Source organism: Centroberyx gerrardi, chromosome 16 (genome assembly GCF_048128805.1).
Source record: "Centroberyx gerrardi isolate f3 chromosome 16, fCenGer3.hap1.cur.20231027, whole genome shotgun sequence".
NCBI lineage: Eukaryota > Metazoa > Chordata > Actinopteri > Beryciformes > Berycidae > Centroberyx > Centroberyx gerrardi.
Genome location: NC_136012.1, coordinates 17,110,872 through 17,137,053, shown reverse-complemented (window position 1 = coordinate 17,137,053; position 26,182 = coordinate 17,110,872). Strand labels below are relative to the sequence as shown.

General features: G+C 41.7%; 3 protein-coding genes across 4 annotated transcripts; 2 read left to right on the top strand and 1 right to left on the bottom strand.

Annotated features, from left to right (window-relative positions):
- The first annotated feature begins 671 nt into the window (after nt 1-671).
- Nucleotides 672-14,767, top strand: ints6l (integrator complex subunit 6 like). 2 transcript variants are annotated; one of them, XM_071923891.2, is made up of 18 exons: nt 672-948; nt 1,065-1,142; nt 4,563-4,712; nt 6,347-6,436; nt 7,028-7,211; nt 7,394-7,522; nt 8,586-8,749; nt 9,309-9,461; nt 9,771-9,903; nt 10,310-10,404; nt 10,546-10,656; nt 11,241-11,456; nt 11,591-11,717; nt 12,278-12,420; nt 12,557-12,785; nt 13,425-13,802; nt 14,051-14,144; nt 14,521-14,767. In XM_071923891.2, the coding sequence occupies exons 1-18, from the start codon at nt 838-840 to the stop codon at nt 14,621-14,623; spliced, it is 2,688 nt and encodes an 895-aa protein (XP_071779992.1). In that variant the 5' UTR covers nt 672-837; the 3' UTR covers nt 14,624-14,767. The 2 variants fall into 2 exon arrangements, 1 of the variants encoding a protein (XP_071779992.1); XR_011785477.2 differs by lacking the exons at nt 11,241-11,456; nt 11,591-11,717; nt 12,278-12,420; ... (2 more) ...; nt 14,051-14,144; nt 14,521-14,767 and having other exon boundaries at nt 10,285-10,404; nt 10,546-10,596.
- A 2,915-nt stretch (nt 14,768-17,682) lies between these two features.
- On the bottom strand, nt 17,683-20,185 carry mmgt1 (membrane magnesium transporter 1). The gene is made up of 4 exons (XM_071923925.2): nt 20,085-20,185; nt 19,684-19,736; nt 19,485-19,588; nt 17,683-18,541 (listed from the first exon to the last, which is right to left on the bottom strand). Exons 1-4 carry the CDS (start codon nt 20,161-20,163, stop codon nt 18,385-18,387), a joined length of 393 nt encoding a protein of 130 aa, XP_071780026.1. The 5' UTR covers nt 20,164-20,185; the 3' UTR covers nt 17,683-18,384.
- A 289-nt stretch (nt 20,186-20,474) lies between these two features.
- On the top strand, nt 20,475-22,546 carry pfdn6 (prefoldin subunit 6). The gene is made up of 4 exons (XM_071923929.2): nt 20,475-20,650; nt 20,886-20,956; nt 21,054-21,178; nt 22,230-22,546. The coding sequence occupies exons 1-4, from the start codon at nt 20,587-20,589 to the stop codon at nt 22,348-22,350; spliced, it is 381 nt and encodes a 126-aa protein (XP_071780030.1). The 5' UTR covers nt 20,475-20,586; the 3' UTR covers nt 22,351-22,546.
- The last annotated feature ends 3,636 nt before the right edge of the window (nt 22,547-26,182 follow it).

Here is a 26,182-nt window from a genome sequence, read left to right as displayed (position 1 = left end):
GTATTGACAACTCACGAACGGGGAAGTAGGAGCTAGGAGCTTACGAGGAGCACTTGAAAGCAGCAAGAGAGTGACGAGAGACACAGAGAGAGAGCGAGGGACAGGAGAGAGAGAGAGAGAGAGAGAGAGAGAGAGAGAGAGAGAGAGAGAGAGAGAGAGAGAGAGCCAGAGCGAGGAAGAGGAGGGAGAGAGAGAGAGAGAGAGAGAGAGAGAGAGAGAGAGAGAGAGAGCCAGAGCGAGGAAGAGGGGAGAGAGAGAGAGAGAGAGAGAGGGAGAGATGAGATGAGATGAGATGAGGGGGTGGCTAAACTATCAATGTTAATTTTATGAGAGCATGATGTTCCATAACCTACAACACTGTGGACTGTCTGGTATCGAGCCAGATCTGCAGTAGAACACAAATAGAACACATAAATCACAAAAAAGAGACAACAGTAGGGCACACACACTTTTCAATATCCGTCCGTTTTGCATAAAGTGGGAACCGAAACGGTAATAGGCGGATATAAGACAAACCGTCTCGACCTCATTACATATTTATGCATAGGCGGGGCGTGGCCAGTGTGACCGGGCTCAGCCAATGGCGTGGCGGCGGGGGGAAGAGGGCGTTCCATTCCGTTAGGAGCAGAAGTTCAACAGCGCGAGCCGAGGCAGTGCTTTGGAAAGGCAGATAGAGAGGGCAGCGGCGAGGGGTGGCTGTACGACCCTCTTCAAGAGGGGGGGGTCTGATTATAACAAAAATATATACACACATGTGTGAACGCCTTAGCCGCACGATAGGTCATATGTGGATAACAGTTATTTTAGAAAGCATACAGCCGTGGCAATACATTTAAAATGCCTATTTTACTTTTCCTGTTAGACACGTCCGCTTCTATGAATCAGCGCACTTATTTGGGTACGACGTATCTGGACGTTGCTAAAGGCGCGGTTGAGGTCTTTATGAAGGTAAAGAATGATTTTACCCCGACTTTTTTCAGCAAGTATGTGCCTTTGATGAGCTTAGGGTTCCTTGGAAAAGATCGGTCGAAATTAATATGTACTGTTTGGTTTTCTTTTGACAGCTGCGTGCCCGAGACCCGGCTAGTAGAGGCGACAGGTACATGCTAGTTACATTCGATGATCCACCATACGGAGTAAAGGTAATTAGCAACTGGTACATTTTTTTTATTTGATAAGTCGAAAGTATTTTTCTGTCAGTGAGACTTTATTGTCCCTCTGATTTGTAGCCAGGGTTGGGCGGCTTCCCGGTGGCGAAAACGGCTTTTTTTTGCTCTAATACCCGCAGACCCGGAGCAGCGCTGCCTCTGAACATCAGCGGACATTTTGCTTTTGTGTTGAGAAAAGTCTCGGGCGTTGAGATGGAGGCGGAGAGATTTATTATCGTCTCTGACGTCTCTCTTTTTTTGACGTTACACAGTCTGGATTGGTCGAGCACCCCGCCCATCACCCCCTACCCCGCCCCTTGCATCCTCCATGCATTACCATTGGCCAATCTGGACTGAAAGTTGATAAGCCCTATTCATCATGAGATTCTTTTTTTTTTAAAATTATTATTAAACATGATAGTTCGCTAGAAGTAAATTATCATTATTCACATGATCATTTGTCATGCTGATATTATGAGCATTATAGAAAACCCATCATGGCCCAGAATGTTCTCTCTCTCCCTCCCTCCCTCTCTCTCTCTCTCTCTCTCTCTCTCTCTCTCTCTCTCTCTCTCTCTCTCTCTCTCTCTCTCTCACACACACACACTCACTCTCACTCTCTCTCTCTCTCTCTCTCTCTCTCTCTCTCACACACACACACACATACAACCTGTGAATCACTGCAATCATTTCAGAGGCTTTCTGTCAGGCAGGCCACCCTCAGCACAAACCTATTGAGTTGTTTATGACCTTGCACATCTCTCTTAACTTTTGCATGCCCAATAAAATACTCTGTATAGCACCCATGAAGCCCTGAATCCCCTGGTCTGCTTCAGTGGCTGATCTGTACTATCAGACGTCTTTGGGCTTGCCTAACTCTACAAAGAGAGCTCTGAACACAGTATGCTGTAGGCTTACTCCATCCCATGTCATGAACTTCTGTTGACACACAGAACTATTTGCTTTTCCTGTATATTTTTATTTTTTCTGCTTGCTTGCCTCAAGGCCAGATATTATGTTCTGCCATAGCTGGAAAGTAATCAATTACTTTATCTTAAATACTGTGCACAGTTGTCAGCTTTAGAGTATATGTATAGAGGTATATGTTATAAAATATAGTACAAGTTATAAGGTACGTGTACTATATTTGAGTAGTTAATTCCAAGGGTAATTTCTTGCTTTTACTCCACTGTATTTCAAAACTCAATGTCAGAGTATCCCACATCTACTCCACTGCACTTATCCAACACCTGAAGCTACTTTTTTACTTTGAATAAAAAGGCTTTGTACAGAAAACACATTATAAGGTCATACAGATGACTTCCACCACAGACATTTAATCAAGGAAAGCATAGCCAGTTTAGCTCATTTTGGCTTAATCCACAGTATATTAGTTAAATAATCGAAGATAAGATGCTTTGTCACACTGACACACAAGGGCATTATATTGATGTAACCGCATCACTTTTACTACTTTAATAGGCCTATGTTTAAAAGCATATAGTTCCCTTCTCTCAAGTATAATTTTGAACAAATTACTTTACTTTCGCTACTTTATTCTACAATCTGTCACATTTTGGTTCAACCGTCAGTGCAACATGGAATATACAGTCTCTAATGTATGAATTTGGATAGTTTCCCATCAACCAATCTGTGTTGTATGGTGTTAACATTAAAATCTGTGAATGAGGCAAAATAATTGGCAGATTCTTTAACACTGACCTCCATGTTAAATCATGTTACAAACAAGCAAAAGGACCCGTTTTAGCTCACTGCTCCAGCACTTATACATGACTGTGCATAGGAATCTGCGTTCACAGGTGTTGTGTCAAATAAGCTTCATAAAGAGAAATTTGTACTGTCCTGCCATAGCACTGTGTGTAGGACTGGGGTCATGACTTGAAATGTGCATTATGTGTGGATGAGGTAATCCATCATTTAATCGATGCTGCAGTTTTTTTATTTTGTCATTGACCTTGCAGTAGTCACCGTATATGTAGACCATGGCTGAACACATCCCACTGAAATAGTCCTGCCTAAAACATATCAGACAAACAATCCAAGATCTGATCCTGCCCCGCACATAAAACCATCCAGGTGCTGCTTTGTGGAGCGCTTTCTCCTCACTGTAAAGTCTATCCTCAACTCTTCTTCCTCCTGCACCTTCCTCTCTTTGTCTTGGTTGCCTTCTCCTTTGTTGTTTCTCCCTGCTTTGTGCACAAAGGATTATGATAAAAGGACAAGGTTATGCTGAATGGGACTGCTCTGATTGCACAGTTACAGAGTTAATAAATTGTTGATGTGGATGGGGAGAAAGGAGGTTGGGTGGGAAGAAAATAGAAATATTCTGTAGTCTGAATTATTGAGTGCATGCTAAGCCTAACGTTTCTGCAGGCCTACACATGGGTTTCCGCCTTCAGTTAACTTAACACAAGCTAACAATCTGATTCTGGGTCAGTATTTCGCTTCCACCTCTGTGTGTGTGGTTATACTTTCTGTTTTGCCTCACCTTGCTCAGTAATGTTGCATGCATCACTTGTAAGCTGTTTACTTAATGTCATTCTTGTTACACCCTGTGCCCTCCTAGAAATTTCTCCCGAATGATGATGTTGGAATGATATCCCATGATAATCTGAAAATCTACCCACTGGCCTGATTCAGAGCAAATCAGCATGTTGATACTGTCACTTCTAAGCCTTTTCTCCCTATTTTTTTCTCTCACACACTCTCCATCATCTGTATTCTGTCTCTCCCCCTCCCTCTGCCTTTAAAGGAAGTGTGGTAGTGCTTACCATTAGGATGGTAAGCTTGCAGGTCATCCTTAGATTAAGCATAAAGCTGTAGCAGTAAGGTACTTGACCTCACTGGAGGAAAGAGCAAGAGCAGTTACACACACCCACATCCTCTCCCGTGGGAGTATATCTCTGTCTCAGAGGCAACAGTGACAAGTGTATTTTTGGCTGCTTGTCATGTATGAAATTAGACTGTATTCTTTAACAAGACCATCCTGCTTAAATGTAGGACCGAACAGTTCATTCTGAATTTTCACAAATTTATCTCCTTTTTCCAGAGCTCGATGTAACCTAATCTCATTTTATGGATATGTGTATGATTACATAATAACTTAATTTAGACGTTAAGATGCTTCCTAGAACCAATGGGTTGTTTAGTTTTCAACTCTTTACCCAGAATGATGGTCATATGCTTGACATGAATGAGTTTGCGGTTGTCAGTGTACAAAACTGCTTCTGTGTTTTGTAATTGCACAGTATGTGTATTTTTGGGCGTGTGTCTGTTTTGGGTGGAGATATGACAGTTCACCACGCAGTGTGACTTTAGGCCTCCTCCGTTTGTATGGAGTAAGGATATTTGCTGTGCAGCGTGTTCACAGTACAGTATCCATGTGTATTTCAGGCAGGCTGGAAGGAGAACCATGCCACCTTCATGTGTGAGCTGAAGAACCTGCAGGCATCTGGGCTGACCACACTGGGTCACGCACTTCGCACGGCCTTTGACCTGCTTAACCTCAACCGCCTCGTCTCAGGCATCGACAACTACGGACAGGTATTTGACACAAACATCCTATTATGCATTTCTCTCCTCATGGCAGCAGGTTCATCCATGATGGCTATTGCTGAAAGACCAAGGTATGAGTATTCTGCAAATGGTTTGAAAAGGATGACAGTGATTTTAGACAAATGCAGTCCTTCTCTCTAATATTGAGTATTTGAGTGGGAGATTGTGGAATGTCACCAAAACAGCTTGATTATTTACAGGTCCAGATACTGAATCAGTCAATTCATTACTGATTGTATTAGTAAACATGACACCTGGCACTATTTTTGAATCTTCTATACACACTGAGTGACAAGACAATGACATGGTTTTTGTTATCATCGGATGATAAATTGGTTTTGTTTTGTGAGGCGTTGTTGTGAAACATAACACATCCATTAAGAAAAATGAATAATGGGGTGAAGGTGATTCGTAAGGATTTATATTTTGATATTGATGGCATTCATTTTGACCTCTATGGAGATGATTTTCAAACTGGGGATCATAGGCACAGGTTGAGACAGGCCGCCCTGTAACAGAGGTGGGCAAACTGCAGACCCAGTTTGATCTTCCTGTTGGTCACCTTTGGGTCCTGACCCAGACTTTGAAAAACATTGCTCTAAGGAATGGCTGCATGAGACCATGTCAGGAAATTCACCCTTTACACAGTCAGCAGAATATGGCCGGCAGTAGAGGACAGACAAGGTGGCTTGTAACCGGAAAGTTGCCTGTTCCAATTCCAGACAAGCTGGGAAAAATGTGGGTTGAGGAAGTTAAATGCCCTCGAGCAAGGCACTTAACCCCCTGCTGCTCCAGTGCAGCTTATCAGTGGCTGGCAGTAGAAGACTGTGGTTGTACTGGGCAGCTCCTAGGTGTGAATGTGTGTAACTGTATGAATGTGAAGCGGGGCTTTGCTGACAAAGCACAAGCATGTTCAGTCAACTTTCCCTGGATAAATAAGGGTTTAAAAAAATGCGATCTTGACTGCTCAAAGGCTTTACCTGGAGACAAAAGCGGGCATATCTACTTTTCCTCGGGGCTTATTCCACTCCAACCTGTCCGTCAGTATTGTCACCAGCTCCTTACAGGCATAATTTCTCAAAACCTCTGCCTGAAGGCAATGATGGATTAACACACTCAAGTAGTGACGCGAGTTGTGTGCATCAGGAGTGTGTAAATCTACTTATGTATTCTCTGTGTGTTTGAATGAGACAAGGCTGACCCCTACAGTACAGCGGGAGAGGCCTCTGTTCTCAAAGAGCAACACCAAGACACTCAGCAGCTCACAGGCAGATCAAGAAAGGAGCATTAAAATGACAAGCTGCAGCACACAATTCATGTCAATACACAATGTGTAATTACTGCCGCAACCATATGGCGGTCATGAGCTTACAGTTATCAGAGGTTTGTTGCTAATGTTACAGTAATTACAGTGTTCAAGTGGGACTTCTGTTCATCCATTATACCAACATACAGCATGAGACACAAATTACATTTTGTATTTGAGGTGAGAATATTTGTTGGGACACAGAGAGCAGATGAGTCTGTTGGGTCTGGAATGTAGAGAGGAAGGCAGACTGAAGGAGGTCATTGTTTGCCTGAACTTGTTTTGTAATTGGTGAACTTCACCGTTTCCACCTCAGGGCCGTAACCCCTTCTTCCTTGAGCCGTCTGTGATCATCACTATCACTGATGGGAACAAGCTCACGCACAGCTCTGGAGTGCCGGATGAGGTGAGAGCAGTGACAGCTGCATTAGAGCTACTCTATACTGTTTATAATAATGCATTACCACAGGTTTTAGCAGCAGTTATATCACATAATTTTGTGATAATTTACTACTATTAAATGCTTAAATTGATATAATTAAATAATTAAAAATTAAAAAATGCTATTACTACTACTGCTGCTGCTTTTACAACTACTACTACTATTATAGCTACTATTACTACTACTAGTACAATGACTACTACTAGAACTAATGATATTACTATTATGACTTTCACCACTGCTGATACTACTACTACATTTGAAAACATTATGACCTATTCTTCAATATATTGATTACTACAGGACTTTTGGCTGACAAATAAATAGCTTAAGTAAGCTCCAAATAATCACATTTTAAAGACATTAAAACCCTTTGTAATGAATTCAACTTTTCAAACTGAAGCAAGCACACAGATTTTCTTCAGAAAATGTAACCTTTTCTAGTTTTGTGATAATTTGTAATTTTGCCTAAAGGGTTGGGCTTGCAAAACCTAAGCCAGTTTCCATATCTTTATCACCTCTCTTATCATCCTTTCCTTTCTTTGCCCGCTCCAGCTGCACTTGCCTCTGAACTCTCCGCTGCCAGGCAGTGAGCTGACCAAAGAGCCCTTCCGCTGGGACCAACGCCTCTTCGCCCTGGTGCTGAGGCTGCCAGGAGCAGCCATACCAGACAGCGAGCAGCTCGGTAGCGTCCCCACAGATGAGTCTGCCATCACCCAGATGTGTGAAGTCACAGGAGGTTCGGCACTTTTGCTTTGGACCACCTTTGCTCCTGCATTGATAACACAATGTTCATAATCCTAGCTTTTATGCACTCTCTCTAGTAGAGTGCATAAAAGTCTCTCTAGTCTCCATGACTAGAGAGACTAGTAGTCTCTCTAGTCATGGAGAATGACAATCCTCATTGTATTTCTCTCTCAGGACGATCGTACTGCGTGCGGACACAGAGGATGTTAAACCAGTGTCTGGAGTCTCTGGTCCAAAAGGTTCAAAGTGGTGTTGTCATTAATTTTGAGAAGACGGGGCCGGATCCGCCTCTGGTAGGGGAAGGTAAGTTCTTAGAGCATCATTAAGAACAAATTTAAGAACATGTGTATGAACCTTTGTAAAAATAGCAGTCATCAATGCTATCTTTGGATTTGTACTTTGGTATGCACAAAATGTACGACTGCTTAAGACCACAGGCAAAGACCTAAAACATAAATCAAATGGCGTATGCACTGCTTTTCTGAAAGCAGTATGCTTTTTAGTAGTCCAGATTATCCCTTGCCTCTACTCTTCAAAGCGCGCCATTGCTGTAGTAAAGAATAATTCATTTTAACTGCCAAAAACTGCCTCAACCTCAACTCAATTATATATCTGTTTCACCTCGTTTACTTCTTTAATCTTTAATCCCCCTTAATACTTTTTTTCAACAACTGTCACATCTTTGCTTCATCACAGCCAAAGTACACAAAGTTTGTAATTAATGATCTTGATTCATGCTCACTTCATTAACTATTCTTGTAGCACATTGCAATATCAATGAGTTGCCTGCAATAAAAAAAGAAAGGCATTTTTGTTTTGTGTACCAGTAGAGAATCTTCCAATCTTGGCTAACTGCAGTAATGTTTTACACTAAACTAGATCTGCCAAATGTGGAGAAATATAAGGGTGATGCTGTGTATAGGAAGGTGCTCTCTAAATGTGCACACCCACCCAGTTAATTGGACATTCATCAACCTTGAGCAGTAAAAGTAGAAATTCCAAGCTGTATGCATTTTATTTAAAGAATCCCAATTTTTTGATAAACACTTATCTAAAGAAAAACAACAAACAGCAGAACTGGTTATTATAAAGCCTTTATTAACGTGGCTACATATTAAAAATAGAGCAACACGTATTGACCAAAGCAGGTCTTCTTCATGAACACCAGAGACCCAAAGCTGTGCTTCTTTTGCTTGATTTTTACTCTTATCTAAATAATTTGAGATATTTGAGAGAATTAAAAAAGATTTTATCAAAGAAAAGTGACTCTGCTTGTGTTTGACCGATGGCTGCTCTCTACCGCCCATCAAGAGTAGGTGTTTGTCTTTAGTCTTTTCCCTTATCGTGTCCCTCTTTTGTTTTCCAGATGGCTCAGTGGAGTCGAGTCGTCCCGTGTCGTCCTTTAGCCCACAGCCCTGGCACAGTTGCCACAAGCTCATCTATGTGCGGCCTAACCCAAAGACAGGGGTGCCGGTTGGGCATTGGCCCATACCAGAGTCCTTCTGGCCGGACCAGAATTCTCCTGCTCTGGTGAGCTGACAGAGGCTTTAAAGATCTCAGTGGCATCTTTTGTTTGTTGTTTGGCAAATGACGTCTTATAGAATTGGAAGTTTGTTTTCATGATATGTATACCCGTTTGAGCATATATTCATCTACAGTAAGTTGACAATCAGGTCTTGGTTTTACTTAATAGAATGGGACCCTGTTAATCTCCTGATAATTACATTGCCTGTGTGCTATTACCCTCTGGGACCCTTACAGTGTATCTACCAGACACATGCTCGCTCGCTCTCTCTCGCTCGCTCTCTCTCGCTCACTCTCTCTCGCTCGCTCTCTCTCTCTTTTTTAGACTTGGAGCTAATTGATGAGGTGCCAAAGTCTGTAAACTCTCTCTGTGATTTGTGTGAAATGCAATCCTTCTCATTTACTTTTTTATTGCTTTGTTTTACATTCCTGTCACAAGGACATCATACTAATACTAGATGCATTTAATTTCGGGTCCTTAACACAGATAATTATGTCTAACAGTTTCTCCAATTCTCCCTCCTCTGCTCTTCTCTCCCCCTCTCTCTCCATCCCCTGCCCCCAGCCGCCTCGCTCTTCCCATCCTGTGGTGCGTTTCTCTTGTGTGGACTGTGAGCCCATGGTGATTGACAAGCTGCCCTTTGACAAGTATGAGCTGGAGCCCTCTCCTCTCACCCAGTACATTCTGGAAAGGAAGTCTCCACACATGTGCTGGCAGGTAGGGTAGATATTCACACACCCATATGCACTGCTGGTGTGTTTGTTTGTACTGTCACCCGTGTTGCCTTAGGCGTTGTCCTGAAAATCTGAATTAATTAGGTTGCTAGCTTTATTCAAAAATATCTTTTAACCTTCTGGCAGTTGTGAATGTGTAATGAGTCATGGTTACGAAACCTGGCCACTAGGCGCAGATCTACAAAGGTTTTCTGAAGTTTAGCTTTTAAATTCAATAACCCAAAACAATATATGACTTTATAATTCTGCTTTTGGTTGTGTTTAACTTGTGTTTAACCTCCAATGTCCTCAGGTGTTTGTTAGCAGCAGTGGGAAGCAAAGTGACCTGGGCCAGCCCTTTGGCTACCTTAAAGCCAGCACCACTCTCACTTGTGTCAACCTCTTTGTCATGCCTTACAACTACCCAGTCATTCTCCCACTCCTTGGTAAGCAATATGGCTATAAACCTTTCTTTTTTTTTTTATGATTATAAAACCTTTGGGTCAGTGGCTCTGAGCAGATTTTGAATCAAAGCATTCCTTTTCTGGGGTTCTTCCTAATCTGGAATCTTTTTTGATAGTTAACAGCTTTAAACATGATCACAAATAACAGCGCTCTTACGTAAGAGCATGGACATTGTTAATAACAATGCTATGCAACAAATACATCAATACCAGTAAGGGAAATGTGGGGTCTACCCACAGCAGGTGAGGTACAGCACCCTGCGCAGCCCAGAGGAGCAAAACAAAAAGGGAGGAGCTGGGGGAAGTTTACCTGATGATCAGGGAGACATTGATCCAGAATATTGACACTTTTTCTTGTCACAGTCCACCCCTCTTTGTCTCCTTTCAGATGATTTGTTTAAAGTGCACAAACTAAAACCAAACCTGAAGTGGCGACAGGCCTTTGAGATCTACCTGAAGACCATGCCTCCATACTTCCTCTTGGTAACAGAATATAGTTATGCCACTTCTCCTGCTGCCCTTCATGAATCCCTCATTCACATGGACTAATGTGCATGTTTATGTTTATATATTGTTTTTGCATATATCTAATATCCCAAATTCCCTCTCACCATCTTCTCACAGCCCTTGAAAAAGGCACTGAGGATGATGGGAGCACCCAACCTTATTTCAGACAACATGGACTGTGGTCTAAGTTACAGTGTCATCTCATACCTGAAGAAGCTCAGCCAGCAGGTAAATGCGTCCTGCACTCAGACTGACTTGCGCCGTCTGCAAGCAGGTGGCCTAGTGGTGAGGGAGAACGCCCCTAAACGCGTGTTTGTAAGACTAAGACTGTAAGGAATAGAATTGTACACTGAACAATACAACAGTCAAACTGGGTGATTTGATGGGGAAGAACGGCAAGAGCATCCTCCTTATGAACACAAATTATTGAATGAATCCCCCTTGTTGCCAGAATGTGAGGTTGGAAATTATACTTCACCATCCCTCATGTGACTTAAACTTGGGCTGAAATCAAAGCAGGAAAATGTCAGTGTTCTTAAGATAATCAACACTGATGCTGTAACAGATGTTCACAAAACTCAGGTTTCTGACTCACTCTAAAACGTTATCACTCAAAAACTGGGAAAACAAAATATGTGTTGAATCTCAGGTGCTCCAAGTATAGAAATACAACAGTTTACCCAGAAATACTTTAATCTGTCTATGTTCTAAACAAGAATACTCCTCATCAAATTTTCATGTCAGTTTGACTTTTAGCTTCTGATCAGACAGCTATAAGAAGTACTCTTTTTGCCCCCCCTCTTGGTATAAAGGCAAAGATCGAATCAGACCGTCTGATAGTATCTGTGGGGAAGAAGGCCCCCCAGGAGACCGGTATTAAGGTGAAGAACCACTCCAACTCGCTCTCTCTGGCCCACCGCCGCGACTTCAAACAGCTGCTGCAGGGAATCACCGGGGAGGCGCCGCTTCGCCCGGCTGACATCAACTTCAAAGAGTTTGCCGGCTTCCAGATCGCCCTGCTCAACAAGGTAGACCGGGGACAGCGGGGTCACTTCGGAAATGTATCACATATATCCCCCCGGGTGGCAAAGTCGAGAGTGAAAACAGGGCAAGTGCAGTCTTTAGTGGATTGTTTCTCACTAAATTTACCACCTGCCCACAGGATCTAAAGCCTCAAGCCTATCGAAACGCCTATGACATCCCAAGGCGGAACCTCCTGGATCAGCTCACACGAATGCGCTCCAATTTGCTGCGGACGACGCAAAAACTGATCAGAGGGCAAGACGAAGGTATATCATCCTAACATTAAAGGGAAAAAAAACACTTATTCCTGGCCATTATCCCACATGCTGATGAAACTGGCTCTCATTAGTCAAGGGGGGGGAAGTGTTAGCTCCTGCCTTCTTTGTGCTACCACTATGAAATTCCACACATATATGCAACAAGCCCTGTATGTTCTAGAAATTGAAACTTCAGAAATATTCTAGAAATTGAAACTGAAACATCACCCACATTATGGAAATTTTCTTTGTTAATGATTGGCCCAAAGGCTGTGCTGCATCATGGGCAGGGGGGCAGGCAGCCATTCGAGGACCTTGAATCATACAGAGCCAAAACACCAAACACCCCCAAACACCAAAAAATAGAATTATATTGAAAACCAGATCAGTTTCCTCATCATCACAGTTTATTTAGTTATTGCAGTGTGATGTTTGCAACACATAATGTCTTTGATGTGGGTTTACGTTTCCTGTAGCAGTTGTCATCTATTGCTGTCTGAGATGTCTGTTATTTACCAATGAAGGCTGAGATCTTAAGGATACTAATTATGCCGTGTGGTTGTTGTAAGACTATCTGCACAGTATCCCAGTGGCTCAGATGGGAAACTATCAGGAGTTTCTCAAGATGATGCCGTCTCCTCTGAGAGAGATCGACCCTGACCAGCCGAAACGCCTGCACACATTTGGGAATCCCTTCAAACAGGACAAGAAGGTAATAGTGTACCGAAAGAAAATACTGGTTGATAGAACGTATATAAACATACTGTGGGCTTAAGAAATGTCTTCATTCAGCATGTAGTCCTTTAACCTTTTTATGTATAAATTCTGTTCTCATTTATTTATCTCAGGGGATGATGATTGATGAGGCAGATGAGTTCGTAGCGGGTCCCCAAAACAAGAAAAGAGGAAATTCAGGTGACTCCAACTCGGGTGCTGCTCTGAAGAGAAGGCGGAGCATGTCCCCGCTGTTGCGGCGGCCGCAGACTCCACCCATTAACTCCAACCATGTGGTGGGGAAAGGTCCGGCAGGGGTTCAGGGGCAGCAGAGCCTCATCAAGCCCGTCCCACAGCACAAAGGTAGTCAGAACAACCGATTCATTCTTTTTTTTCTTGTTTTTATTGTTTGGGTTTTTCACACATGAATCAACAGCAATATAAGAGCACTTGTAAATGTGTTATGTTATAATACAAAAAGGCTGGTTACATAAACATTAACTAGGACAATTTAATAGAGAAAACAAACAGAAAACAACAACTAGAAGGGCACTCGGAGAGCGCAGACCTCCGCCAAGGCCAATAGTCCAGTCTTCTATGATATGCAAATGTGCAAGCGCAACCAATATATGGATCTACTCCAAAATTTAATGGGTTCTTCCTTGGCCCATGCTACACCCTTCCACAAAGTTTCCCGAAAATCGGGCCAGTAGTTTTTCCGTAATCCTGCTGACAAACAGACAAACAAACAAACAAACAAACGGCACCGAATACATAACCTCCTTGGCGGAGGTAATAACAACAACAAAACAGTCAACTTGGTCAGAACCGATAAGACTTGTATGTGTAGATCATAGGGATAATGTTGCACACTTCATCGTTCTGTGGAATTAATAGTAAAATATTGATGGAATGGCACTGTACAGGAAAGTAGTTTAAATTTATTCTTTGTTGTTGTTCTTAAAGTCATTTAATTGAATGCATTCTTGGTTCCCCCTACAGGAGTGGATGGCAACAATGTGGTAGTCACAGAGAGTAACGGCGAGGGCGTTCTTGGACCGGAGTCAGGAGACAGCTGGCCCGCTGAGGTGGACGCCGTGGCAGGAAGCCCGGCTTCACTCAGCCTGGAGGAGCGGGCAGCTGAGCGGGGAGAGGACATTTGTGCGATGGAGGAGAGACTAGAGGAGGACGGCCTGGATGAGCGGCCCGAGGAGGAGAAGCTCAACTGTGAACAACTGAGTCCGCCGAGCCAGGAGGGGGCGCTGGAGGACGCCGAAGACGACCCGGCCGTGCCTGAGACCATAGTAATACCGCCACTAGATGGCAGCCAAGCAGAGCTGCGCACTCGGGTCATCAAGGAGGTCCGCAAGCCCGGCCGCAGTGAGTATGAAAGGCACACAGCCTGTTCGTCCTTGGCTTGAGATGTACACAGTCACATGCTGCAATACGTTTTAACACACTACACTCAGTAAATGAATCAATACTGTTATGATAGTAGTTCTATCATAACTGAGAGGAGACTTGACATTTGTGATTAACACACATTGCAGGTATTACATTTTTTCACTCTAAGCTGCTGAAGTAAGTGTCACATTTGGGATCTTTTGGATGTCTGTGCTTTTTCTCAGACTATGAGGCAATATTCAGACTACTGCAGGAGGTGAAAGGGCCAGTTAATGTCCAAAGGTACTTCCTCCATCATGCTATCAAAGAGGCTGCCAGGTAAGAAACGATGTCCATATACATTTGTTCAAATGTTTTATCAGAGCCCATTATGCATTTAGTTCAGTACGAGCGATGTTTATCACCATAAAGCATTAGCATCATCCAGCTGAACAATGTGCCATTTAGACCTCTGCCTCTGCAGTCTCATCATATTGTGTAGATTTAGTGTCCTTGGAGCGCTGCAGCTATTAATACTGAGTCACAACTACACTGCAGTCATTTTTATAGAAGCAGGTTGAGCTGCATGAAAAGGCATGTCTTCTGGGTTGCAGTTGGAAGCTCGGTGCCTTGAAATGAACAGACAGTCAGCACAATTGCCTCTCCCCATCCATTGCCCTCCTTCTCTCTCATGTCCTTTGTCTTTCTCTCCCAGGTTCAAGAAGCGGGTCCTGATCCAGCAGCTGGAGACGGCTCTTGCCGAGCTGGAGGAGAGGCAGGCAGCAGCCGCCCGGCTTACCAACGATCACGGAAGATAGTGAAGAGACCGCGGTTCCCTGCTATCAAAAACTGTCCGAAAAAAGGAACAAGGAACTTCCCTGCTGAGGAATACGACATGGAGTGTGTGGGATATCGCCACCTAAAAGGAACGACCTTGTTGTTTGGCCCTGAAAAGAAAAAGAGGGGGGATGGAGGGGGGGGGGGGGGGGCGAAGGACAAATGCCCAGACTGCAGATGCCCCTGCTGTCCTTGTGCCGTTGCATCACATCCTGCTAGAGGTGGAGGTTAAGGGGTTTAACTGGAGGAGGGGCCTGGGGACAGATCCACTGGGGATGAGCAAAGAGACTTTGAATATAATCCTCTCCATATTGACTGATGCCTTTGACATCCGTTTGGCTCTTGTCTGTGTCCACACACATTCATTCAACCCACAGACGCACGCACTCCGTACAATAGGTACACAATAAGCAGACAGATCCTTCAATAGCAGGGGACGGGATTTTTTCATGTGAAGCCTGTATTGCAACTACTATCCCCGTGATTAGTTCAGGACTAAAGCTGCAAGACAGCTACTCATTAGTATTGAGAGCAAAAAAGGACCTTTGTTCAGCTGGTCTGAAAATTAAGTGTTATTGTAATGTAAGGCTGCAAGCATACTTAATAAAAATAAGTAATAAACTGTTGTGCACTCGTATAGATCTATGGCTCACATGAGAAATCTGGTCTACCTCATATCTTTAGTGTTATATCCAAATGTTTTGGGCAGGTTGGACAGTACCCTGCCAAATTGGAAGCAGACTTATTGTGTCCATGGACTAACACAGGACAGTTGTACTCAGTTTATTGATTCAGCATCAATATAGTCTTACCTGCCATTAGAGCAATAGTAAATATTCAGTTCAACTTAAGGACTGTGAGGATGCCAGCTGTTGGAGTCCATCTTGAGGGGATGGAGCCTGACCTAAGACCCCCCCCCCCCCACCCTACACACACACACACACACACACACCACCCCATAATCTCCCTCCGCAGCACCACAGTCACTCCATTGATGCCTCCCATAACTAACTGTGTTCCAAGGAATCTGCATCTGCCTTGACTCGGCTGGCGGTCACCTGTTGTTCAACTTGCACAGCTGGTAATCTGCCTTCTGCTGCATTTTACATCCACAAAACGCAAGTTACCAACTCCTCCCTCGTTTTCCTTTGTTTTTACGACAGATGTACACTACTTTTTAATGTTCATAAGGAATATAGACTATTTTTGTGAAGTTGTTTATTTCAGAGTATAAAAAATAATATTTTGAAAGAAATGTTTAAAGCCCTTTTTGTAAACTGTTAAATATATATATAAGGGAAAGTTTTATGAACCCCAGTTTTTTTTAACAAAACAACTTCAAAAATACAAACAAAAAATAAACTACAAATATGTGCTATTGTCTGTGTGTGTGTCTGTTTGTATGTTTCTACCTATCAATGAGGTTTAATGGCCTATACTGCCCAAACAAATGCACCTTTTGCACTCAGACATAATGAATCTTCAGTAAACATCATATTCCTCTCAACAGATACATTATGACTGAAACTGACTGAAGTGAAAAGCTTTGTTCCAATATTTCAGGAGCAGTAGGTTGGAGCAGAGTGTAAGATACAGCTTTGGAAAACAGACCCATACTATTAACTTTCTAATTATCTACTTTTGATCTGCACACATATCCTTTGTAAAGCCTTAAAATTGGTGTGAGCAAATACTGACTACACACCAATTCTTCATTATTAAATCCATAGTTATGAACCAGTGTCCATTTCAGAGAGAAGAAGAAAAAAAAACAGGTGAAACATTTTTCTGCTGCCATGTATATGTTTATTTTCTGCAATATTCTGCAGCCTTTAAAAACAAAGTAAACTATAAATTTACATGAAAGGAAGACAGAACATTTTCAGCTATCATCTTAAATTATTACATTTGATGGATCAACACATCCATCAACAGAAAACCTAAACTATCTTTACATAGAACTAAATTAATTCCTAATAAATAAATACATATATAAAACCATAGGAAATAGGCTATAAGTTGTCAGAAAAATGTAATTGTTAACAAATCAACTGCACGTGAGTAAATCAAAGGTGCAACAACTAATTTAACTGAATAACTCCATAACCACATAAAGTGCCTAGTATACAGTCGCAAACGTATTATTTATTTAACCAGTATATGGTTAAAATTGCTAAAGCCATGCCCATAACCTATTTATCAGAACTATTGTCATTGTTAATATATTGGAGGTCAAGTAAGTTACTGTCTCAGCTATAATCCTCAGGCAAACGTGTTTTAATGCTACTCCAAAAAGAAACACATTTAAACTGATGCAGCAAAAGTACTTCAGCCATTAAAGACGAGAGCTGGACATAAAGCAGTGAAATAACATTTATATCAGCTGACTTATGAAGGCCTGTAGGTGGTGAGAAGCGTCCCGGGAGCTCAGACTGGGAGACTGGAGGCTCAGCCGCGCTTCAGTGACATCTAGAGGCGGCGAGGCGCAACTGCAGGACATTTTTGACTATTTTCTGCATAATTTCCTGACTCCTCAGTTTTTTTCTGCTGCGCATCCCGTGTTCAGTGACACGACCCGGTTTCCACAAAACCACCAAAAACGCATTTGTGGCACTATGAGACACTTTGGATAAATACATCCACCAAACAGTATATATGCATGTCTCTCCTGTTAAAACTACCCCAGATAAACAGATATAAAATAATTATGCAAATGTTCCTATGCATAATCAGTATTGGAGGAACATCTTGATTATCAAAAGTCACAGGCACAATCTCAGTATACAGTCAGTATTACTGTGATTCGACATATTTTTCCCCCATGGACACATTAAATACTAGATTCAGCCATTTCTTCCCATTCAGCAAGCAGGATGTCAGGAAGGTAAAGCATTGTTGCCCTTCAATTTCCCCCAGTCTCTCCAGTTTGTAGATGCATTTAATCCCTTTTGGTTAGTAAAGATGGAGATGTCATCCCAACTACGAAACAAAATAAACCCCTAAATATTAAGTATTAAAAAAAGGTTCTGACACATTTGTAAAATCAGTATGCTTTTATTAAATTAAAAACAATCTGTTGAATCTTAACAAAATGTAAAATGAAGGAGAAAAAAAAAAAATTTTGTCCAAATAAATGTACCATTACTTTCTACGTAAGTGTTCACAGTATCATTAGACTTGCTGCGACACTACTCAGTTTTCTGTTGTCACATCTTGCCTCCAGTTGATTTCCAGTGACACAAACCCCCGTAACTCTTTATTGCATACAGAATGTACAGATTAGCCTTTATGTCTCCGGGAAATAGTCCAGGACGTAAAGGGTCCTCAGTTCATACAACAAATATAATTTCTGCTGACATGAAATAAAAAGACAGCTGCTCAAGTCTGATGTGTGGTTAATGAAACAAACTATTTTATGCCCCTTACACAACAAAGGATAGCAATATCCCAATTCAGTTCGGAAGGGACGAGAAAAAGGGGGCAGACGTCTCAAAACCTTAAGACTCCGAAGCGATTACATATATACAAACAAATCGGCTTGAAAAACTGAAGGGTTGGCACAGTCAAGTGTTAAATATGGTGGTGACCACTTTTATGAACAGAGATGCATGTCTGAACAGCATATTAGTTTATGTACAAAGACAAATTAAAGTAGGGAAAATGACTTCTCACTTTGTCCCTCCATCTAACCAAAAAGCTCATCTGTGCACAGAAGATGACACGAGGGCAGGAAAGGCCAGTCTCAGTGGAAATGTTCCAGCTTGCGTAGTCGTAAGGGGTTGGGAAGGGCTTGTTGGTTGCGTACAGAGGAGGCCTCCTGCTCCGGTGTGCGGAATAGCACCCTGCCCCGGTGATTGAAAAGGTAGAAGGATGGGTGGTTCCTCAGTGTATCAAATGTTCTGAAAGAGGGTAAGATTATGAAAACACCGGCACAATATACTTCTGTATTCATAGAGATGAACAGGCAGTTACTCAGGTTTTAGACAGTTATTACAGCAGGCATTATAGTTATTACTGCATATCTCAGACTGGGCTAACTCATCTTGCAATAGTGGATCCCAAGTCCCTTTAGTTGGGACATTTTAACACCTTTTATCTCCTCCTCTACTAAGGCACTGGTTCAGATTTAAGAGCAAATGCATGAAACCTTTGGGACTTAAACACTGGTCTTGCACATACCAACTCAAAAATTGACCCACCTAAAAATAAATCTATCTATTCGAACAGAAAACTGTGCAGAGAGCGCTTCAGGTATCCCATTACCACAGGTGCTCTTGGAAGGAAATTATGAACTGAGCAAAATTTTGACTAAAAAAAAAAAAAAATCCAAATCCAGGCACTTGTGTGGATTTTGAAAAATGAATGAGCCTTTATTGGACGGCTGGAATATTAGAACAACTAGAACAATGTTCTAGCATGTCTTTTATTATTAAGCAACAAGGTAGAATTATGAGCATCAGTGGTATATGTTGCATAAAAAATTAGAGTGCTCTGATGAAGGAAGATCTGTTTGTCGACATGCAATCTAACCCAATGTAATTGAGGCTTTTTATTATTCAAATCCACACAAGTGCCTGGACTTTTTTGGACTGATAATTGGCCAAAATTCATACATTCATATAGCTACCCATGCCACATATAGGCCACAAAATAACTGAGCATCCAGTCACTAATAGCAACGGAAGACAGTTTTGTATATGCGCCATCAAAAACAAGTGGAATTGATTCAAACGTATGTTCTGTAAACACGGTGTGGCAGTGTGTTGCAGGTTCCCCCTGTGGCTACATGTCATCTAGGGGAATCAGGTGTGTGAAGGCTCCTGTGTGACAGATGAAGCTTACTTGTTTTTCAGCTCTGAAGAGGCGTCCATGTCTTTGAACTCTCCAGCAATGTGGACAATACCATAACAGGTCACAACAAACGATAACAAAGTTTGTAGGACGATCTGCAAAAAACAAAGATGAATGACATGATATAGACAATTCATTTGAGTTTTTATTGTAAAGGAATTCAGAAAATACCAAGATAAAAATCACTCACATCGATCGGTAGTGTTTCGTTCTCCTTCTCTGTGAGACGCATGTAAGACCGATCTGATGGGGAAATAAATTACATTAGCAAGCCAAATTAACACGGCAACACCAAATGTTTAACGTAAATACGAATTGGAACAGACCCTTCCCTCGAGATATTTAGTCATACTCAATGAGCTAAATTGGTAATGGTTGTGTTGTTATGCTAATAATTTCAGATGAGGATTGAAATCTTTCAGCCTTGCACCCATGCCATTGATTTTGAGCGGAGCTAAACTGCGCTAGCATCTAGCTAGCTGTCCGGCGGAAAGGCCCAAGCTGTATCTCCGTTTCATCGACCTGCTCGCGCCCTCCGGCAGGAAATAAAACCACCGGGACGTGTGTCTTTACTTCATCTCCAAAACTTACGTTGTGCTGCTGAGAAAGCTGCATGAGCTAAGGCAAAAAGCCCAACGCCGACAACTCCTTTCCAAAAAGAGGTGGCCATCTTGAACCAGGACGATGAGAACTGAATTCACTGTCGTAAAAAGAAATGTCGTAAACAATCGCAGCCCTTCTTCTTCGACGTTTTTTTTTTGGTGGTTGGTGTCTAGCACATTACTGTCACTAACTGGGTTAGATAAAAAATAAGATATCAAAACCACATACAGCTATGCAGAGTGTAACGTTGTTTAATGTGTTGATTTTATTTTGTCATTTTAAATTACTAATTCGTTTGAAATGTTCCAAAACCATCAAAGTACCGAGGGTTCTTATTTTGAGGGAATCACGTGACATCCGGTAGCACCACTCCCCTTTCCTGTTAGCTAGCTTACAGCATTGAGCATTCATGTCCTAACAATATTAGCTACTTATTCTTCATTTGATTTATTTATCCCATTCACAGCACTTCGTTGACAAAAAAACAAACATGGCAGAGGCCATTCAGAAGAAACTGCAGTCGGAGGTAGAGAAATACACACAGATGCAGAAAGGTAAATGCTAGCAAGCTAAAGTGCATGATTGTCAGATCGTGCCATGTTGTAGCGAGCTAACTGGCCATATTAGGGCAGCTATAGCCTACAATAAACTAGTCGGCTATTTCTTGTGCTGTTAAATTATTCTGTAACGATGGCAACATTAAGCCATACCTATCCTAGCTATATTCATGTAATAACTTCTGTGATAAAAAGGATTACGTTTCCTCACTAACACCTGTTTGTTGTGCAGACGTTAGCAAAAGCATGTCAGCCAGACAGAAGCTGGAGGCGCAGCTGACAGAGAATAATATCGTCAAAGAGGTAAGAGCTCATTTTCTCGTGTGTGATTACTGTGATTAGCCTGTTGAAAATACTGTGTCCAGTGTTAAAGACGTGTTCTCTCTCTGTGTCTTTTCAGGAGATGGATCTGCTGGACAGTGCAAACACAGTCTATAAGCTTATTGGCCCTGTTCTAGTGAAGCAAGACTTGGACGAGGCCAAGGCCACTGTCACAAAAAGGCTAGAGTACATTAATGGAGAAATGTGAGTTGCACTGTCATTTACTGAGTGTGTAAACAGCTGCAGTAAATGTGTACAGACCTAACAGTCATTCCTAATTCTAGTCTAGTCTAGTCTTGTTTATTTATATAGCCCTTTATCACAAGCATGTCTCAAAGGGCTTTACATAGCATCATATACAGTACATGTCCTATACATACTACATCATATATATATACATACTACATATACACATCATATACATCCTATACTATGTCATGTAGGTTACATACATCATATACATCATATACATACTATACATCATATACTATGTATACATCACTTTACTAGATTACATACATCATATACCATACTACACAAGCACACTCATGCCTATGGGCAATTTAGAGTCTTCAATCCACCTGAGCTGCATGTCTTTGGACTGGATTCTTAACTGTTTTATTGCGCCATCCAACACACAAGGGGTAGCAGGGAAGTTTGGTGGATAGATAAGGCTTCTCCGTCACAGTCGCTTGATCCATATAATCTCTGTGGATAGAGACTTCACTCTCTCTCACCGTGACACTGATACCTGTCTAATTTTACCATGGAAGACAATGTGGAAATCTTTTTTTCCTCCCTTGAACTGTACAAACTATGCTATGTGATTGTTGTCTTTATTACAGTCCGTTGTACACCATCAAATCCCAGTGAGATGAATTATTAGGATCCTGCTATCAGCTAGCAAAGTTGTGTGTACTTTTGCACACTAGATGTTCTATTTGAATTTTATGCTTTGATGGGTCTATAATTTATTTTAATATTCGTTTCTCTTCTACAAAAAAAATACTAATCTCCAATTATTGCACTTTTTTTGTAGCACAACAAAATGTTCACAATGTCAAAGGATGCACAAACTCTTGAGCATGATTGTATATCTTTGGCAAACAATCATATCATTTAGCAAAAGTACCTGAGCTATAGCAAGTCTTAATAATTATGTGAAAGCATTTAATGTACGCAGACTGTACCTTAGTCTAGTGCTGCTGCAACTTTTTAAGGTTCCTCTAACATCTTTTTTTGTCCCCTGTTGCAGTCAGAGGTATGAGACGCTCCTGAAAGATATGGAAAAGAAATCTGAACAGCATCGGGAAGTCCTCTCCAGTCTACAGCAGGAGTACCAGAGAGCTCAGGGCCTCGCTGCTGGCAAAGTCTGACCAAATGACATGCATGCTCACACACACACACACACACAGAGGGAGAGAAAATGCAGCAGAAAGAGTTGATCTCATGCTACGATATAAACTGAGAACAGAAGGCCGAATAGATTCTGCTTTTTTCCTGTCATTTGCAGCAGTGCTTAGTGTTACTGTGACTTTTCTGTTGTAACTAATAAACTTGTTTTTCATGAAAGGTCATACTGTTTTCTTTATTCTCCTGGTTCCTTGCATGGAGAGTGTCTTCCATTTCCCTTCAAGACAGATAGATTAAAGATAAAAGGAAACCACCAAACAATAGTGAACTGAGCTCAGTGTGTTGTGGTGGCTTCTGCACTAAAACGTATATTACTTTTGCATTTGGCTGTGTGTGTGTGTGAGTGAGTGAGTGAGTGAGTGAAAGCACGGGGTGGAACACCTTTTCTGCGAAACATTTGCTTTAATTAGAGGGGCAGGCAGCAGCCACCGGAGCAGATGTTGGCCGGTCGCTGACCCGCCCAGAGCGCGCAGCCCTTTTCTTCTTGCAACAAGAAAGAGAAAGGGCGCAGCGGTGCCGCATTGTTCACCGTTAATTGCAAATGATATCCAGAGTTGAAAGGCAATTCCCCCATCGTCAACCTCCAACGGAGGATTAAAGCAACATGGACAATCAAAGGGGCGATAGGTAGCCTATCAAAAGAAGTTCTCTGAGGTCTTAAGGACTTACTATAGCAACCTCCAAATCAAGGCAAAGTAGGCTATCCATCAACAACAGGTTTTGGTCTGTGGCGGGTCAGCCTGGTTCTCAGTAATAAAGCATTTAGAAAGTTACAGGTCCTCATCCATTATTATGCACAGCACGCCTAAACTATAAACACATATTGTTGCATTGCAGCTGCATATTTTGTGGAAGGTATTGAGTGTTGATGATTAATGTTAATGAGATGTAGGCTACGTTCCACAAAAACTGCCATTTGATGCCAGACTCAAGACAGATTTACTCACAAGGCACAACAAATAAATACATAAAATCGAGGAAAACAGTTGTTTAGAATTAGAATTAATTCTGTGTAACTGGTGTACACAGATTGTTTTAATTCGATGTTTTATTGGACTCGACAATCAGATGCCTCTGCTCCCATCACTGTTTTCTTTCGCCTACGTTCAGATTAAATGTAATGTGAGCACGTTCAAATTTGTGTAGAATGAAGTTTGCCTATTAATGTCCTATAATTCCAAATGAAATACCATTAGTATCAAATTAAAGTCGGGCTAAAAGCAGTGACACCACAAACTCACAGATGTGTAAAATCCACAGTAACACACAAGGCAATGCCAGAAGCTGTTTTCGTGCACGAGCCTATCGCCTCTGACGCGTGGGTGTCAGCAGACCCATTAACACCCTAAGGTGCCAAGTGTTTTTATAACAGCCTACCTCTGTGTCTTTAACTCTGGCCGACACGTGGCAGACGGATGATGCCTTATCAACAGCAACTCAGCTTAGCATTTCACAAAATCTATGAAGTTTGGTTTAAGTGAAAGTAAAAAAAACCCTCACATTTATCTACGTGATCACTGTAACCTACTCATTATATTGCCTTGGTTTCAGCAATTTCGCTATTCACTTAAGTTGTGTCAAACTTAGGTTGCAACTTTCCCTTACCAAAAAAACAAAACCTACTCCTATAACAAAAAGTCACTATCAACTCACTATTGACGCACTATAAGTCTCTATACAGGAGTAGCCTACAGTAGGCTATATTATAGGGATATCACAGGAAACTTGCCATGCGTTCCTATGAGAACTGCAGGCACCAAATGGTTCTGACACTTTTGTAGCTGAAACCAAAAGGTGAGTTTTATCACTCTGTCCTCTTCACGCGTGTTTGCGTTGTGGTGGAAATAAACCTGCAGGACCAGCTGCTGATTAAAATGTTTAGACCTGTGGTATTATTGTCTATCTAGGGCCAAAACTGGGCCAATTTCTTTCTTTCAAAGTTTAAGGTCATCCTCTAGCGCCTGTTTGAACTCAACAAAGTGGAAACCTCTAAGTAGATACATCCGCAATGCTCTAATACTTGTATTCCTTTCAGGCTATAGCCTAACTACTGACAATAAATTCTGCAGTTGCAACCATTTAATCTTCATTTAGACAGATGCTCCTCAAATGAAACCTTAATCTGATTCCCAGTTTAATTCATTTACTCAGTCCTGCGGGCTTTTCTCCGGGGGGCGAGAGAAGCTTAAAGCACACAAAAGAGCATCCTGTGCAGAGATCAGCGCAGCGGGACTAACGCCTCCTTTGATGCGGGATGTTGTCAGAGACACAAACAGGAATGCTGCCATCCACCTACCTGGTAGTGGAGTTCAGACACTTCTTTCTGTTACTCCATGCCGCATGGCACAAACACGTCCATTATCCCTTTAAGCACTAGAGTAATCTAATACATTTTAGAAGGATACTAGACCCATGGAAATATCAGCAACCGTATTCTAGGAATATTATACCACAGGAGACGAAAATACCAGAAAGTACATATAATTCCCTACAGGAATATAGTTCATTTTTTCGTTATAGGTTTGTGTGTTAAGAAGCATGGCTCTTATGTCTATTTTATTGTTAGGTTGTTCCTGTAATGCAACCAGGCTGCAGAATACAGCAAACCCATCCTAAAATCACCCCAGACTATTAAATGTGTGATTTTAATAGGCTGCAGTCGAAAATTCCAGTTACATTAAGGATTATTCCAGGAATTATCAAAGTGGCGTCGATTTCTGGAAACTGAAATTATGCAAAAAGGTTTTTATCACAATATTGGCTCAGCCTCCCTAATCAGCCTGTTGTTTCTGAAAGAGCAGAACAACTGAAATCCACATCTATGCTGATTGCCTCTCTATCTCTCTCCTTCAGCACAAACAGGCCTGTAATGGGCCACAAGTCAGCACCTTTTCACAGTTTGAGTAGGTGTTAAAAATAGTTGAGCACTTTCTGGAGGCCAGTTACAGAGTATGAGTAGGACTTTATGAGTATTTTGTAAAAGGACATTACTAAATTGAACTTGTAAAAAAAAAGACGTTATAGTCTATGCCAACTGTTTGATCTGAAGTAATGATATTTAGGAATTTATTTGTTTAAACAAAATTGATCAATCCATAGACTGGTAATCTGTAATCAACCTGAATGTGTGTGTGTGTGTGTGTGTGTGTGGTTATGGCCACAGAGGGTAAAGGTACAGAGTCATCTTTCATTCTTTAGTTGAACCAAGACTTGAGTTTCATCTCACTCATCTAGAAGTGATGGGTGGACTGATGATACAACACACTAAAGAAAGGAGTAAAATAATATGATTTAGTTATATTCTACCGATGTGAGAAAGGTAAAAGGTTTTCATTTTCATATAGGCTGAGGATGCTGAAACAGATGAAACACAATGCATGTCGACACTGTTTTCCAGCAGAACCTCTATTGCTCTATCAGTGATTTTAAGTGGTTTTGTAGATTGGAGGCTGTACCACACTTAGAAACTGTCTGGATGCTGGACAGTGTGTGAATGGTCATCGAAGTGCCTCTTCGTGTGCCTTTCTACATTTGAAAAAACTGCACTTGAGATCATAGCAGCAATAGATTCCCTACCATCAACATCTCAAAAGCTCACTTGAATGTGTCATAAATGCTATCAAGCTCCAAAGTACGTGTTAACTGTCCTGCAGATGATCCTCTTTCTCTTCTAAGAGTGTGCAATCGTTGAGACTGTTCAAGTATTTCACACAGCAAACAGGTCTTGACTGATGGATCAGGAAATGGTGCATTTATTGCTGACAGAGCAAAGAATTTACCATTTAAGCAACTTTT